This window comes from Rhinatrema bivittatum, unplaced genomic scaffold (genome assembly GCF_901001135.1).
Source record: "Rhinatrema bivittatum unplaced genomic scaffold, aRhiBiv1.1, whole genome shotgun sequence".
Taxonomy (NCBI): domain Eukaryota; kingdom Metazoa; phylum Chordata; class Amphibia; order Gymnophiona; family Rhinatrematidae; genus Rhinatrema; species Rhinatrema bivittatum.
In genome coordinates, this window is record NW_021820911.1 from 105568 (window position 1) to 124183 (window position 18616).

The window sequence follows — 18616 nt, forward strand, 5'->3', positions numbered from 1 at the left end:
GCTGGAAACCTGTGAGAGACGACATAATCACTTCTTACATCCATCTTACTGACCTGTAACTGCAGGGTTGTACCCCATACAAGCAGGTGAGAATCATATCCTCTGCTGTGTAGCCCATCTTTATCTTTTCTGAGTCTGGGATCTCGGAGAAGATATTGGAAAACTGCAGCACATACCACTCACTGACAGCCTGCACAGCACTGGAGAAATTGCGGAAAGTGCATTCACTGCCATCCTTGGTGCACTGGAGGAAGAGAAAGCAGTAAGAGACAGCTAAGCCTGCAGGCACTCAGGCACCGCATTGCCAAACCAGGAACTCTCTAGAAATTTGCATCAATTGCTCCATCTCAGGGCAAATGCTAAAAAGCTGAGGGCCAATCAGTTTGCTGCTCCAGCCATTGCCCTTCATCAAGCTTGCAGGTAGTGGAGGAAGACGCCTGGAGCACAGGATGTGAGGAGAAACTGCAGCCCAGACTCACCTGAAGGGAGAGTAAGGGTGCACAAGGAAAGTGCTGGAGTCAGGGAGAGAGGGAGGGGAAGAAAGCTGGGCTCGCGTCTGGATGGTGGAGGTGATGGGGAGAGAGAGTGTCGGTTAGCAGGGAGGGGGTGGATTACAGAAAGTTGATGGGATGAGGGTAAAAGGGGGAGACTTGGGAGTCATCTTAGGAAATATTTCTTTACAGAGAGGGTGGTGGATGCATGGAACAGACTCCCAGTGGAGGTGGTGGAGATGAGGACAGGATCTGAATTCTTTTTAATTAAATCTCTACTGTGCATGCTAAGGCCTAAAAGTGTCAATCTGCTTCTGGAATCCCAGCACGAATGGGATACGTCCTCTCCACTGCACCTCCACGAATGGGACACACCCTCTCCACTGCACCTCCACGAATGGGATACGTCCTCTCCACTGCACCTCCACGAATGGGACACACCCTCTCCACTGCACCTCCATGAATAGGGCACACCCTCTCCACTGCACCTCCATGAATGGGACACACCCTCTCCACTGCACCTCCACGAATGGGACACACCCTCTCCACTGCACCTCCATGAATAGGGCACACCCTCTCCACTGCACCTCCACGAATAGGGCACACCCTCTCCACTGCACCTCCATGAATAGGGCACACCCTCTCCACTGCACCTCCATGAATGGGACACACCCTCTCCACTGCACCTCCACGAATGGGACACACCCTCTCCACTGCACCTCCATGAATGGGACACACCCTCTCCACTGCACCTCCACGAATGGGACACACCCTCTCCACTGCACCTCCATGAATAGGGCACACCCTCTCCACTGCACCTCCACGAATGGGACACACCCTCTCCACTGCACCTCAATGAATGGGACACACCCTCTCCACTGCACCTCCACGAATGGGACACACCCTCTCCACTGCACCTCCATGAATAGGGCACACCCTCTCCACTGCACCTCCATGAATGGGACACACCCTCTCCACTGCACCTCCACAAATGGGACACACCCTCTCCACTGCACCTCCATGAATGGGACACACCCTCTCCACTGCACCTCAATGAATGGGACACACCCTCTCCACTGCACCTCCACGAATGGGACACACCCTCTCCACTTGCCCCTTGCCTGTGCTCTTGCTAAGCTGGTCAATAGTGGTCTGACCTGCCCAATGTCAGCAGGGAGGCTGTATAACCAGCCAAGCAGAGAGATAGCAACTCTTACTCAGGACACCAGCTTCCCTGTGCCAGTCCTGTTGCACACTCTACTTTTCTGGATTAACATATATGCTCCTACCATGTTCATGTTCTACAGGCAATTCTTTAGTGTGTACACAGTAAAATTTTGTGCATAATACATTATGCATCACCTTATTTCATAGGTATGAAAGTGTGGAGATATAAGGAAGCAGCACTTTCACCAGTGTTTGCCAAGAGAGGCAACAGAAGGGGTAGGGATACGACGCCAACAGCTCCTCGGTGTGAGTAACACCACATCATCAAGAAATACAGCAGAACATAAAACAAGAAGAATCCATACAACAACAGGACATAAAACAGGTACAAATCTGGATCAGCTCCCAGCTCTTACAAGTTTTTTCCTGTCTGTCTGTGTTTCTTTGTATTTCTAGGCGTGTTTCTTTATGCATGTATGTGAAAAGAGAATAAAAGCTTTACAAGACTTGCAAACTTGATTCTCCAGCTCGCAGGCATATACGTCCAGAGGACAAGCAGCTTTATCAGGCTATGAAAGCTGAGAACATCCTCCAGGAGAAAGGCAACTTCTGTTCACCTGCTATGATTGTTCACACCAGAGGACACTTTATTCCAGTCTTAGAGAGACACCAGGTGGGCTCATTTCAGATAAACCATTCTAAAAAATCAGGTTAATTTGCATATTTTGGTTAACTTGAAAACCAGACCTGGTTGCATCTAACCATATTCTGCCTACCTTATTTTTTAATTAAAACCTCCAGAATTTCACAGCACAGGAATGTACTCCATTGTATCTATTGCAGATTTCTGTGAGTTCCTACAGGATCTCACAGCGCAGGAGACAACGTCCTCCCCTGTATCTAATGCAGGTCTCTGGGAGTTCCTGCAGGATCTCACACTGCAGGAGACAATGTCCTCCCTTGTATCTAATGCAGATCTCTGGGAGTTCCTGCAGGATCTCACAGCACAGGAGACAATGTCGTCCCCTGTATCTAATGCAGGTCTCTGGGAGTTCCTGCAGGATCTCACAGTGCAGGAGACAATGTCCTCCCTTGTATCTAATGCAGGTCTCTGGGAGTTCCTGCAGGATCTCACAGTGCAGGAGACAATGTCCTCCATTGTATTTAATGTAGGTTTATGTGGGCTCCTACAGGCTCTCACAGCACAGGAGACAATACTGAATCTAATGCAGGTTTCTGGGAGTTCCTGTAGGATCTCACAATGCAGGAGACAATGTCCTCCCCTGTATCCAGTGCAGGTCTCTGAGAGTTCCTGCAGTCTCACAGCACAGGAGACACTGCCCTCCCCTGTATCTAATGCAGGTCTCTGAGAGTTCCTGCAGGATCTCACACTGTAGGAGACAATGTCCTCCCCTGTATCTAATGCAGGTCTCTGAGAGTTCCTGCAGGATCTCACAGCACAGGAGACAATGTCCTCCCCTGTATCTAATGCAGGTCTCTGAGAGTTCCTGCAGGATCTCACAGCACAGGAGACAATGTCCTCCCCTATATCTAATGCAGATTTATGTGGGCTCCTACAGGATCTCACAGCACAGGAGACAATGTCCTATCCTATCGACAAAGGACAGGCCTTCCTACTGATTTTATTGGATCTATCGGCAGCTTTCGATACTGTTAACCACGCCATATTACTAAAGCAACTGGCGAACATCGGTATTGCAGGATCAGCACTAACATGGTTCAAGACATTCTTAGAAAACAGAGGTTTCAAAGTTAAAATCCACAACAAAGAATCCCCCAGATACCCATCTTCACAAGGAGTTCCTCAGGGTTCCTCTCTCTCACCAACACTTTTCAACTTATACCTTCTCCCGCTTTGCCAACTGCTAAACAAATTGAACCTAAAACACTTCATATTCGCCGACGATGTCCAGATTGTGATCCCCCTCCAAGAATCCATCACTAAAGCTCTAGAACTTTGGGAAAACTGTTTTCAAGAAATTAACGATCTCTTATCCAGCTTAAATCTTATTCTAAACCAATCAAAAAGCGAATTCATGCTAATCTCTCCAGATAATTGCAAAATCACTACAAACCCGCCAGCCAACTTGCAAATCTCAAAAGTAAGAGATTTAGGAGTTTCTATAGACAACCGGCTAAATTTAAAATCGTTTATCAACCAAACAACCAAAGACTGCTTCCACAAACTGCACGTATTAAAAAGAATAAAACCCCTATTTCATTTCCATGATTATAGAACAGTGCTCCAAGCAATAATATTTGCGAAAATTGATTACTGCAACTCTATCCTTCTAGGCCTCCCATCATCCCACACTAAACCTCTCCAAATGATACAGAACACGGCAGCAAGAATTCTAACAAACAAAAGGAGAAGAGATCACATTACACCAGTCCTCAAAGACCTTCACTGGTTACCAATCCACTACAGAATAATTCATAAGTCCCTCACCACAATCTACAAAAATATCCATGGACTGGCTCCACTCCATCTACAAATAGCTCTCAAAAAACATTCCTCCAACAGACCCATCAGAGAAGCATATAGAGAATATCTACAAGTACCTCACAACAATACCACCCAACATATAACATTGAGAGATCGGGCCTTCTCCACAGCAGGTCCCCCACTATGGAACTCAATCCCCTTAGAATTACGACAGGAACCATGTCTTCCAACCTTCAGGAAGAGACTTAAAACATGGCTGTTCATGAAAGCATTTCCGGACCCTTAATGATTCACTTCCATCAAATGCAGCAACACTGAGCATCTTCTATTAAACTGAAACAGACAATACCAACCAATCACTACAATGTTTTACTTCTTGTTAAACTTTTTATCTCTCCTCTAACTCTAATCCCAGTTAGAATAACCCCTGTTTTATTGTAACTTTTTCTTCTACGCACTTGTTATACTTTTGTAATGTATACTCTTACGTTTTAGCTATGTACGTTATAATGTATTGCTCACCCCTTGTTTTATGTAAACCGACATGATACGAACTGCCGTGAATGCCGGTATAGAAAAACACAAATAAATAAAAATAAAAAATAAATCCTGTGTCTAATGAAGATTTCTGGGAGAACCTGCAGGATCTCACAGCACAGGAGACAATGTCCTCCCCTGTATCTAATGACGATTTCTGGGAGAACCTGCAGGATCTCACAGCACAGGATACACAGCATAATGTAACCATCCAGTCAAGTTTAAAATGGAGCTTACCATTTGCATTGCTATTTTGAATCTCTGGGAAAAGGATGTTGTATTCTGTGGGCTAGAATTGGTAGAGTTAGTTGTTGAGTAACTTGGACTGTTTTCAAAAATATTAATAAAAACTGGATTATCTGGATCACTTTCATCAATGACAAATAATGGGATGTAGTTCCATAAGCGTGGATCTAGGGTGTGCGAGCTGTTCGTAGTGGTGGGTGGAAGTTCTGCTCCTGCTGTCGCAGGCTGGCTGGAGATCTGAATTCTGTTCAGAGCAGTGGAAACCAGGTCATCCAACTCCTGTAGCAGATGCTTGACCTTTGAGTACCTAAACAGAGGGAAGAAAAGTGCTCAGCAATTCTGCTCTTGGGAGGCTGCCATCTTGTGCTCCAGTCACTAGATTATGCTAATGAAAGATGCGGCACTCGCAGGGAAGGGATTTATGGCACCAGAATCTCCTTCGAAGCAATGGGAGCAGGAAATGTGATCACTTACTTGAAAGGATTTGCATTACATACAGTGACTGCCGGGAATTGGTTTTTTCTGAATCCGATGGAGAGAGAGACACTGATTCCATATGATAGGTAGGTCTGTATGAGGAATCCCCACTGCCAGAAAACCAGCGCTGCAAATACAAGGGTCAGGATAAACCATACGACTTTCTTCTTTGGTCCCTCTTTGATGATGCGTTTGGGTCCATGGGTGTTGGTATTATCACAGTACCAGACCCAGAGCTCTTTGTAGGTGTATCCAGGGCCCTTCTGCAAGCGATGCCAAGCTCGTGTGCAGTATCTGCGCAGCGTCTTCATCCTGCAGCCTGACAAACAGAACAACATCTGTGTAAGAGTGCAGCGTTCAGTGCTAAAGCACAAAGTCTGCTTACCTCATAGCTTTCTAGTACAGAACATGGGATTCATGTCTGGTGGAATCACTGGTTCTGAGAGGGAGCAGAAATGTTCATCTTAAGGAACTGTACATGCAGAATTGAATAAAACCAGACATCCAAAACCATCCACCTTCCTCCAGCCAGCACCCCACTACCATCTTTTTGCTTTTGACCTACAGCCTGCCAGCTCATTCTCAGTATTCTGCATGCGGAGCATCTTCAAGATGCAAATTTATTTTATTTATTTTATTTAAACATTTTTATATGCCGGCATTAGTTGTGGACATCATGTCGGTTTACAGTAAATGGGTTAAGCTTGGAAATTACATTTTAACAGGGAAAGCAAAACTGGGAAAGGGGGTAACAAGAAGTAGCTGAGAAGAGAAAGTATAACATAACGTGGTTCCTCAATGTGAGGAAAAGAGTAAACGCAAAGTGGATTACTTTGGAAATGGTGTGATGGCCTTTTATTCTGGGTAGGCTTGCTTGAACAACCATGTTTTCAATTTCTTTTTGAAGTTGTTTATACATGGTTCGAGGCGCAGGTCAGGCGGTAGGGTGTTCCAATGAGTGGGACCTGCGATCGAGAGTGCCCTGTCACGTGTAGAGGAGAGATGGGCTGTTTTCAGGGAGGGCACAACTAGGGTGCCTTTTTTGGCCATTCTAGTGGGTCAACTGGACTGAGGAGTTGTGAGAGAGAAATCTAACCAGTTGGAGTTGTGGGTGTGAATTGCTTTATGCATAATGGTGAGGGTTTTGTAGATAATACGGGAGGCTATGGGGAGCCAGTGTAGGTCTCTAAGGATGGGAGTGATGTGATCATATTTACGGGAATTTGCAATGAGTCTCGCTGTGGCATGTTGTAACATTTGTAGTGGTTTAATGGTAGAGTAAGGGAGCCCTAGGAGAAGAGCGTTACAGTAGTCTAATTTGGATGAGATGGTAGCCTGGATAACTGTACAGAAATCTTGGGTGTGTAGGAGAGGTTTGAGTTTTTTAAGCACATTAAGTTTGAAAAAGCAGGCTTTGAGTATGGAATTTACGTAGTTCTTCATACTTAATTGATGGTCAAGGAGAACTCCTAGGTCCCTCATAAATGGTTGTGCTGAGAGGAGGTTGAGTTTGTTGATATCAGACGGAGGAGGGGAAGAGGATGAGTGAGGGGAGATGAGTAGGAGTTCAGTTTTGTTCGTGTTGAGGGCAAGATGGAGGTTAGTGAGCAGGAAGTTAATGGCTGTGAAGCATTTCTTCCAATGTTCTAGGGCGTCCGAGATAGAGTTCTGTATAGGGATGATGATCTGAACATCATCAGCATCATCAAATTATCTTCTTAGGCAAAAAACGGATCATTCTATGCCTTATATCCTGTCATTTCTTTCCTTCCGATGTCGTATTCACATCCTCTGTCTTGTAATGCTAGTGTCTGACATTGCAAGCGAGGTCCCACCCACATCCCACATCCGGGACCCACCCACGCCCTCCAGCTCTCTCTGTCAATCACACCTTGACCTCTTTTTTGTTAAGATCAAATGTAAATTTTGGGCTATTCACTTCTCAGTGACAATGCTGTGCAATGCCATGTGGAGGGTCCTAGGTTTGATTCTTAGGTTGCTATTCCTGACCCAATGGCAACATCTAGAGGCCGGATTTAGTGCCTACAATTGTGACTCTGTTAACCAGGCTAAGTGATAGAAAATAGAGGAAAGCTCCCTGGGAAGTTGTGAATGACGGATCCCGACCGAGCTGTAATCCCAAGAGAGCAGGAAGAACTGCATCCAAAAAAGCAAACAAAACCCAGAACTCATGAAAAATTAACGCTTGGCCACCCAACTTCATTGGGGGACATGAAATAATTTGAAGCTTGACTAAGACATTAAAAACATCTCCTGGTTCTAGTTCCTTCAAATCGGTGCCACTCTGCTTGGCTTAACATGTTCTATGTATTTCCCACATCTCTGCACGCGTGTCCATGCACCCCAATGCTTTCAGAATATTTCTTCCTTCCTGACCTGACTCTACATCATAAACTGATGGCAAAACTTTCTGTCTGGATATAACTTTATTTATGAAAAGGGAGATGGGGAGGAGCTGCAGCCTTAATTCAGTCAAAAGACCTAAAAATCAAAGAAGTAAACATTAAACCTTTTACTCCATGGAAGCGTTATTAGCTTGACTGGGCAGTGGGCATGGATTTAATATTCTTCTTTACATTCCCTCAGATTCTAAACTGGCTACGACAGATACTATTAAGATTGCCACTGACCATCTTTTAATTCTAGGAGACGCCCAGCAGAGGTGGTGGAGACAAGGACAGGATCTGAATTCAAGAAAGCATGGGACAAGCCCAGGGCATCTCTGAAGGAGTGATGGGAATTGTAAGGGCTACAAAAATGGGACGGATGGGCAGGATAGATGGGTCACGTGGTCTGTTTGTGCCATCATGCTTGTCCAAACCTCTTTTAAACCCTGCAGTGCTAGTCACATTGATCACATCCTCTGGCAAAGTTTCCACAGCTCCATGCTGGTAAACTGGCTCAGTGCAGGCATAGAGAGGAGAGTGCCTTTCACACTGGGCACTGGGTCCTGATTCAGAGGGGGCACTGGGCACTGGGTCCTGATTCAGAGGGGAGAGCGCCTTTCACACTGCGCTGGGGCACTGGGTCCTGATTCAGATGGGAGAGCGCCTTTCACACTGTGCTGGGGCACTGGGTCCTGATTCAGAGGGGAGAGCGCCTTTCACGCTGCGCTGGGGCACTGGGTCCTGATTCAGATGGGAGAGCGCCTTTCACGCTGCGCTGGGGCACTGGGTCCTGATTCAGATGGGAGAGCGCCTTTCACACTGCGCTGAGGCACTAGATCCAGATTCAGAGGGGAGAGCGCCTCTCACACTGCGCTGAGGCACTAGATCCAGATTCAGAGGGGAGAGCACCTCTCACACTGCGCTGAGGCACTAGATCCAGATTCAGAGGGGAGAGCGCCTTTCACACTGCACTGGGGCACTGGGTCCTGATTCAGAGGGGAGAGCGCCTTTCACACTGCGCTGAGGCACTAGATCCAGATTCAGAGGGGAGAGCACCTCTCACACTGCGCTGAGGCACTGGGTCCTGATTCAGAGGGGAGAGCGCCTTTCACACTGCACTGGGGCACTGGGTCCTGATTCAGAGGGGAGGCACCTCTCACACTGTGCTGAGGCACTAGATTCAGATTCAGAGGGGAGAGCACCTCTCACACTGTGCTGAGGCACTAGATTCAGATTCAGAGGGGAGAGCACCTCTCACACTGTGCTGAGGCACTAGATTCAGATTCAGAGGGGAGAGCGCCTCTCACACTGCGCTGGGGCACTGGGTCCTGATTCAGAAGGGAGAGCACCTCTCACACTGCGCTGAGGCACTAGATCCAGATTCAGAGGGGAGAGCACCTCTCACACTGCACTGGGGCACTGGGTCCTGATTCAGAGGGGAGGCACCTCTCACACTGTGCTGAGGCACTAGATTCAGATTCAGAGGGGAGAGCACCTCTCACACTGTGCTGAGGCAACTAGATTCAGATTCAGAGGGGAGAGCACCTCTCACACTGTGCTGAGGCACTAGATTCAGATTCAGAGGGGAGAGCACCTCTCACACTGCGCTGGGGCACTGGGTCCTGATTCAGAAGGGAGAGCACCTCTCACACTGCGCTGAGGCACTAGATCCAGATTCAGAGGGGAGAGCGCCTTTCACACTGCACTGGGGCACTGGGTCCTGATTCAGAGGGGAGGCACCTCTCACACTGTGCTGAGGCACTAGATTCAGATTCAGAGGGGAGAGCACCTCTCACACTGTGCTGAGGCACTAGATTCAGATTCAGAGGGGAGAGCACCTCTCACACTGTGCTGAGGCACTAGATTCAGATTCAGAGGGGAGAGCACCTCTCACACTGCGCTGGGGCACTGGGTCCTGATTCAGAAGGGAGAGCACCTCTCACACTGCGCTGAGGCACTAGATCCAGATTCAGAGGGGAGAGCACCTCTCACACTGCACTGGGGCACTGGGTCCTGATTCAGAGGGAGGCACCTCTCACACTGTGCTGGGACACTGGGTCCTGATTCAGAGGGGAGAGCTCCTCTCACACTGTGCTGGGACACTGGGTCCTGGTTCAGAGGGGAGAGCACCTCTCACACTGCACTGGGACACTGGGTCCTGGTTCAGAGGGGAGAGCACCTCTCACACTGCACTGGGGCACTGGGTCCTGATTCAGAGGGGAGAGCACCTCTCACACTGCACTGGGACACTGGGTCTTGGTTCAGAGAGGAGAGCACCTCTCACACATCACTGGGGCACTGGGTCCTGATTCAGAGGGGAGAGCACCTACGTACCCATATTCAACCAATTTAATAACTTCTGATAAAATTTCAGAAGTGGGATCAATAGATAGCTGTTGATAAAAAAAAAATAGTACTTGACAGTTGTCTATATTTATTTATTTATTTGTTGAGTTTTATATACCGTCATTCTGTGAAGCCATCACGGTATTGAGAGCAACTCAAAATGACAATGGCGCCCCCTTTTTTGGTGGGTTTAATTATGATATCACTCCTTGTTTTAAGTTGATGGAGAGCATTGGATTCCGCATGAGTCACATGTGACTTGGAACATTAAATATTTTCAACATCTTTAAGCACCAATTCTTGAAACTTAGATGTGGCAGAATCCCCAGGAAGTGGAGGACACCAATTAGATTTGTATTTGACCAGTGAATTGTCATAGGATGTTCCAGGAAATTTTTCAAAAACACCTTGCATTGCAATTGTTGTAGGTAGATAGTTTAAGCCTTTATCTAATATTCTCTCTTCTAATTCGCTGAGTATACATCCAGAAAGGTTAATGACAGCTGGAGAAGATGACCCATGTTGGATATGAATACTAGTTTGGAGGGTGGTTGGATGGGAATTGTGATCACGTCCGCGGTTTGTAATTGCGAGCTCCTCAACGTCTGCCTCCAGGCCTTTTGCCGATCATGAAATACCCTGACAGCCCCCGAGGCAGCGAATGCGAAACGTGATATTGCGTCTGGCTTTGCCGGATGGGGAAAGTTTCGCAATTTTTATTTTTTAAATTTAAGAACAAAGAAAAAATAATAAAATTATTCTTGATTATGTTTCTTGGACCAATGATTAAAGAGGACCCTAACGAGGTGGAAGACTTATAAAAAGTGGTCCCAGTATCCGCAGATGGTCCTTATAAGAATGTCTAATTATTATCTATAACTTCTCTCTAATATTAGTATTTTGAATAACTTTGTTCTAATTTCACTGGCTCTCGTCTGACTACTTATAGTGTGATTTGCAATGTGTTTGTTCTGTTATTCCAGTAGGAGGTGTACTGGTATTCTTGGACTAGTAGTAATAATTTCAATTCTGCTCTTCCATAGGTAAGGTTGTTTCTTGGGATTAGTGCTGTTATGGCATGGTAGGTTAGCTATAAAGATTCTGTGTGTATTTTTAGCAGGGTTTTGTTGTCATAGTGGACGGTTTGAGATCTAGAATGTAATTACTAGCTTGATATGATAAAAAAAATCATATAATTCAATAGATGTGAAAAAAGGCATGGAATCATGGTTTAAAGGCACACACTCCCTTTTCAAATAGAGATTACTAATCAGTTGGATAGGGATTATGGGTCACACCCAGACAGACCTAAGGGTCATATTTTGTGTCTACTTAAGGATTAGAATAATAATAGTGCACCCATTTAACAGAGTTTCCCAGCTGGTGGTGGTGCATGCAGGGTGACCACGCACCTTTCCATGTCTTCTCTCTGGAACTGGGGAGGGGGCAGGAGGAAGAGTGTGGGGGCTTGTCACACGTTGTGCCTTCAGCTTAAAAAGATGACTTACTTCAACCTCTATTATTTTGTTGGATTTAAGTTCTCAATTTGACTTGAAGCTTGTGAGGAGCATCAGAAAAGATCTTAGCAATTCAGGAATGAGGCGTTACCAGCTGGCAGATCAACTGCTTCTATGATGTAAATGCTGAGATTTGCATCCATTCTCTCCTTATTAATCCCTTTTTGGGTAAGAGGATCACAAATGAAGTTGAGATATTCTGTCTGTCCCATCTTGTGAGACAGCACATGGGTTATAAGTTAGAATCATAGGTCAATAATCATTTACAAAATAGTTAGATATTTAAAATCATAAGTTCACTGTGCAAAAATACATAGTCTCAGCACATTTAGCTCAGCAATGTAGAATCCCAACACTGATCTGTGCTTTGCATCCGGGGAGCATCATTCACTGCATCACATAGAGGAGACACTTGGCTCCTTTCCAGAATGGAAATGAGGACCCCCTGATACAGCATAAACATACATATGTACATACAAACATACATACAGAATATAACTAATTAATCACAAAGAGCAAAACACCTCTCAGAAATCATACAAACAAAAAACAAATGAGGTGGCACATATACACGTACGTACATGCATACACACAGACATACATATGCACATAATTACATACACACGTACATCATACATGCATACATATAGACATACATATGCACATACACACGTACATGCATGCATACACACAGACATACATATGCACATACTTACATACACACGTACATGCATACATGCATACACAGACATGCATATGCACAAACTTACACACGTACACATGTACATACATGCATACTAACATACACACACACATACATACATGCATACACTCAGACATACATATGCACATACTTTCTCTTTGAAGCTTGGAGTAAAATGTTCATGTGGACTTGTCCCAGTGTGGACATTCTGAAAATTGCCCCAGTGACAAGTATGTGCATATGTTTGTCTGTGTGTATGTCCCACCTCATGTGTTTTTTGTTTGTATGATTTCTGAGAGGTGTTTTGCTTTTTGTGATTAATTAAATTCTGTATGTATGTATGTATGTACATATGTATGTCTGTGTGTATGCATGTATGTATGTACATATGTATGTTTATGCTGCATCAGGAAAGGAGCCAAGTGTCTCCTCTATGTGATGCAGTGAATGATGCTCCCCGGATGGAAAGCACAGATCAGTGTTGGGATTCTACATTGCTGAGCTAAATGTGCTGAGACTATGTATTCAGGATCAGCTGAAGAGGAAGAAAATGGAAAAAAGTAGGAAATCGAGCATACAGTAGTCCTTTGGGAATTCTGCGCTCTTGCAGAGCACACAAGCGGAGGCCATCCCACTCACGGCAAAGAAGGATCAGGCCCCGGTGAGAGTGAGTCTTTGTGTGTGCGTGTAAAAGTCTGTAAGCCTGGGGGTGAGAGAGAGCATATGTGAGGGAGCTTATTTGTGAGAGAGGGAGCCTGTGTGAGGGTCTATGTATGTGCAAGAAAGAGAGACTATGTGAAGGGATGTGTTTGAGAGAGAGAGGGAGCCTTTATGTGTGTGTGTGGGGGGGGGGGGGGTAAGCAAGAGAGGGAGCCAGTGTGCAGGGGGGTGTGAGAGAGAGACATAGGTAACCTGTGTGAGGAAATATGCATGAGAAAGAAAGGGAGCTTGTGTGGGTTTGTGTGCAAGAGAGCGAGGAAGCCTGTATGAAGGTGTGTGTGTGTGTGTGCGAGACAGGGAGAGAGTGCTGTGAGACAGAGAGGGTGTGCTGTGTACATGAGAGAGAGGGAGCCTGTCTGAGGGAATGTGTATGTGCGAAAGAAAGACAGGGAGCCTGTGTGAGGGGGTGTATATGTGCGAGAAAGAGGGAGCCTTATGAGGGTGTGTGTGTGTATGCGTGCCCATGCGCATGATGGAGAGAGAGGGAGCCTTATGAGGGTGTGTGTGTGTGCGAGAGAGAGGAGGGACTCTGAATGAGGGTGGGTGTGTGTGCGAGAGAGAGGAGGGACTCTGAATGAGGGTGTGTGTGTGTGCGAGAGAGAGGAGGGACTCTGAATGAGGGTGTGTGTGTGTGCGAGAGAGAGGAGGGACTCTGAATGAGGGTGTGTGTGTGTGCGAGAGAGAGGAGGGACTCTGAATGAGGGTGTGTGTGTGTATGCGTGCCCACGCGCATGATGGAGAGAGAGGGAGCCTGTATGGGGGGTGTGTATGTGCACTAGAGGGAGGGAGCCTGTGTGTGTGTGTGTGTGAAAGAGAGAGGGATAGAGGGGAGCCTTTGTGAGGGGCAGCACTGACTGAGTGGTCAAACTCTGCGAGTGGAGATAGAGGGGAAGGGATTAAGCCTAGAGAGCCACAGTGGCAGTTGGAGGAGTTAGGGCCTGAGAGGGCAAAGTGAAAGGAGACTGGCCAGGAGAGTAGGGAGAAGGAGTGGAAGGGACAATCTTACAGTGAACTTCTAGGGAAATTCTGCTCAAAATATTTAAAACTGTGCATCTTTAAGTAATAACATTTTTCTGTATTACATTTTAAATTAATTACTTAAAGACTGTGATGCATATTGTATTATTTTTACCAATATAAAATATGCAGAATTTTGCAGAGTTTTACATTTTTGTGTGCAGAATTTAAATTTTTTTTGTGCCAAATTCCCTCAGGAGTAATAGAGTGAAAAAGGAAGGTTGAAGCAGCCTGAATGGTGGAGGTTGCATCATCAGAGCATGGCGGAGAAGGGGATGGAAGAATGAGGAAATCTTGTGAAGAAAATGGCTGAGAAATACAGGCGTGGAACTGAATAGGATAGGGAGAGAATTGTTAGCAGATTAGGTCTGCGCTGAGCACTGCTGGACCTCTACCAGAATGAACCTCTACCAGCCTTTCTCTTTTTATGGCATTTTAATCACCCATTAACTGGGATTTGAAAGTTTCTTCAGGAATGATTGCCATGTACTCCCATCCACCAATAATTTGTCTTGGGGGAGGGATGGCAGGAGTAGATGATAAGAGCAGCTCCCACCCCAAGCCATTCTCCTTCTCCCTGTCTGTCTAAAACTCCTGCCAGGCATGCAGATCTGAAGATACCTTCCCTCTCTCTCTCTCTCTCTCTCTCTCTCTCTCGCACATATACACCCCCTCATGCAGGCTCCCAGTAAAAGTTCCCTGGTGTGAATAGCGCACAGAGGGGGCTTTTACCGGATAAAACATCCCTTCACCTCTCAGTGGCTCTTCCTCCAAGCTTTCATGCACACCACTGCCGTGCAAATGTCTGCATGCATCACAAGGCATTCATCCTAGTACATGGAGGGAGCTTTCAAAGGAGCAACACAGTCCTAGCAAGTTTCAAAAACTCACTTACTTGAGTAAAGTGCATTTACACGTGTAAAGCCCAATTTTAAGCATGTAAATGCCTTTTAAAATCAAGCCCTATAAGTCGCTGCTGCCATAATATGCAGAAGGGATCACAAGCACTATTTCTTGAAGACCCTATGGGCGAAAGAGTTATAAGCTGATGAAGTTTTATGTCCTTATCACTTTGTACTTGCTCAGTTCACAATTAATGTCATCAGGATAATCTGTTGACAGTCAGCACACTAAGAAACACAGCATACATTTTAACAGTTATCTTCTGTAGCAAAAAGTAGAAAAAGAAATGCTTTCCAATGAATGCAGTGCCCCAGGGCTGTATGATCTCCCAAGCTTACCAGAGTTGGACCTGGCTAAGAACACTCAGCAAGGCAAGGAGTGGTACTGATGGCCCAGTAAGGGGTGCTCTTCCCTGTGAATTAGTACTGACCCAATGTCCCAGCACCATCTCCCAGTACGGTGTTAGAAGGCACTCTCCCCGTTGAGTCAATACTGACCCAATGTCCCAGCCAAGGTCAATGCAAACCTTACAGCCTTGCACCTCCTCCAGCCCTGCCTCCAAGGCCCTCTTCATGTACTATTATGAGTTATGCATTTACAATAACATATTTTACAAGAAAAATGGCATTGAAAGTACAGTCTTTTGAGGTAAAAACATTACTTAGAACAACAAATATATTATATTTACATCCACTGCTATGGTATCAATCTCAAAACCTTGCAAAAAAGAAAATAAGAGACTTGGAACCCATATAGTGGGCTTGGCCCTCAGAAAGCCATGAGCTAAGGGAATTACAATTACAATATACTAAATCTCCCATACCAACACAGCATTAACTGGTAACAACCCTACCAATGAAAAGGCAACAATGCAAATATTACACCAGGCTCTAAAATATTGATACATCTCCTATTAGGAAAACAGAACAAGCCATTCTGCTATAGATCCCTACATAGGCAGAATATTTCATCTCTGTCACACATGCAGAATCCATACAGACTCTCACCAAATACAGAATAAAGAGAATGAAATATAAATATAAATGTGCAGACAAAAACGGAACTGGAAACTGCAACAAGCCAGACTCTGTATACAATGCAACAATGAAAAAAGAGAAACATCATCATTCTTCATAAAACAAATCAAACGATACAATCAAGAAATATAAAAAATAGTAAAATCATACTAATAAAAAGAACAAATACTTCAAAACAGCTGATGAATAGAACATCCAAAAAGTAAAACCTCATATAAACATTTTTTTTAATTTCCCAAACACCAATACAATATTTCAAAACAGCAGGCACATCAAATAACATTTAATAATTAAAACTAATAAGAATAAAAATATTCTTATTCCCTGTTCTCCATACCTGGGAGCTTTTGATTGTTATGAGATTGTTATGGATTGGGGGAGGGGGAACATACTTTCTCATCTCTCTCCTATATACTCACACTCTCTAACACACACATCTTCATTCTCACACATATTCTCCCACTCACACACACACACACACTCGCCCTCTTTCTCACACATACACTCCCTCCTCTTTCATGCATGCACACACACACACAGACACTCCCTCCTCTTTCATGCACACACACACTCTCTCTCTCTCATTCACACACTCACTTACTCCCTCCTCTTTCATTCACACACACACTCTCTCTCTCATTCACACTCGCACATACTCCCTCCTCTTTCATGCACTCACACACACATTTCCTTTTCTATCTCTCACACATGCCCTCTGTCACTCATGCTGGCAGCTCTTGGGCTGCTGGCAGGATGGGCTCTGCTGGTGGCCTGCCCCCCCCCCCCCTCCCATGATACATGGCAGTAAGTGACTGCCTGGTTTCCCTAGGGGAGGTGCTGGCCCTGGTCCCTGCCGCATTCTTTCATCTGAACCAGTACTGACCCAATGTCCCAGCACATTATAGGTTGTATCCTTCCCTCTGTGCCAGAACAGAACCATCACCCCAGCTTGGCACAAGGAGGCAGAATGCCATCTTTCAAATACAACTTTAGAGAACTTTCTATCCGCTCCCTAAAAATGAATAATCTGAGAGGAAGGGAGGGTGTTGAGCTCAGAGTTAGAGGTGAGGCTGCAAAATGTCACCGGGATGGTAGAATCTGACCTGGTCAAATCCCCATCTAACTCTTTATTCCTACCTTAGAGACAACTGAACTTGTGCCGGTATTGAGAAATGTCTCTGTACAATTACAAAGGCGTGAATATGTTGTAGGTAATGATGGCAGAGAACAACTTGTAGTACAAGACACTGAGAAGCAGCAGGCAAAGCCTGGGTTCCGTGTCGTATACATTACAGATCATCAGTGCGGAAAGAGCCTGTATCATTTCATGCTTAGTTACACTGAAATCTGACAAGAAGCAGAGAGAAAAAGCGAGCGTAAATACAGCCGGCAACTTTCTCTATTTACAAAACATGAAAACACACGCGGGAAGTGGATTTGCAATTGAAAGCAACTTCGCAGTATTGGAAGCAATCAAAGTGCAGAGAGCGGGACTCGGTCCTGCCTGCGCCCCCTCCTCACCTCCCTTGTCTCCCCGGGACTTACCCTACAGCTTTCCGAAATCCGGATCTTTCCCCCAGAGCAGCTGGGGGGGCTCCCTTACCTCCTCCTGCGGGCGCTGAGCGCTGCAGCTTCGGAGCTTGCGAGTCCTCGGCACGGGCGAGGCTGCGGGGAGAAAGGGGAGGGAGCAAGGGAGGGGAGGGAAGAAGGGATGAGAGAGGGAAGCAACAGATCCGATGTGGCTGGCGAGGGGAGGGAAGAAGGGATGAGAGAGGGAAGAAGGGATGAGAGAGGGAAGCAACAGGTCCGATGTGGCTGGTGAGGGGAGGGAAGAAGGGACGAGAGAGGGAAGCAACGGATCCGATGTGGCTGGCGAGGGGAGGGAAGAAGGGACGAGAGAGGGAAGCAACGGATCCGATGTGGCTGGCGAGGGGAGGGAAGAAGGGACGAGAGAGGGAAGCAACGGATCCGATGTGGCTGGCGAGGGGAGGGAAGAAGGGACGAGAGAGGGAAGCAACGGATCCGATGTGGCTGGCGAGGGGAGGGAAGAAGGGACGAGAGAGGGAAGCAACAGATCCGATGTGGCTGGCGAGGGGAGGGAAGAAGGGACGAGAGAGGGAAGCAACAGATCCGATGTGGCTGGCGAGGGGAGGGAAGAAGGGACGAGAGAGGGAAGCAACAGATCCGATGTGGCTGGCGAGGGGAGGGAAGAAGGGACGAGAGAGGGAAGCAACAGATCCGATGTGGCTGGCGAGGGGAGGGAAGAAGGGACGAGAGAGGGAAGCAACAGATCTGATGTGGCTGGCGAGGGGAGGGAAGAAGGGACGAGAGAGGGAAGCAACGGATCCGATGTGGCTGGTGAGGGGAGGGAAGAAGGGATGGGATCCGATGTGGCTGGCGAGGGGAGGGAAGAAGGGATGAGAGAGGGAAGCAACAGATCCGATGTGGCTGGCGAGGGGAGGGAAGAAGGGATGAGAGAGAGAAGCAACAGATCCGATGTGGCTGGCGAGGGGAGGGAAGAAGGGATGAGAGAGGGAAGCAACAGATCCGATGTGGCTGGCGAGGGGAGGGAAGAAGGGA

General features: G+C 46.4%; 1 protein-coding gene across 1 annotated transcript in view; it reads right to left on the bottom strand.

Moving 5' to 3' along the window:
- Positions 1-17776, bottom strand: part of LOC115082287 (amiloride-sensitive sodium channel subunit beta-2-like) — a 60792-nt gene extending 43016 nt beyond the window's left edge. The window contains exons 1-4 of the mRNA XM_029586520.1: positions 17582-17776; positions 5383-5704; positions 4900-5215; positions 54-244 (exon numbers count right to left, since the gene is read on the bottom strand). Coding sequence (XP_029442380.1) covers positions 54-244; positions 4900-5215; positions 5383-5696 — 821 coding nt within the window. The 5' untranslated portion in view covers positions 5697-5704; positions 17582-17776. The remainder of the gene's footprint in view (positions 1-53; positions 245-4899; positions 5216-5382; positions 5705-17581) is intronic.
- Positions 17777-18616: the final 840 nt, after the last annotated feature.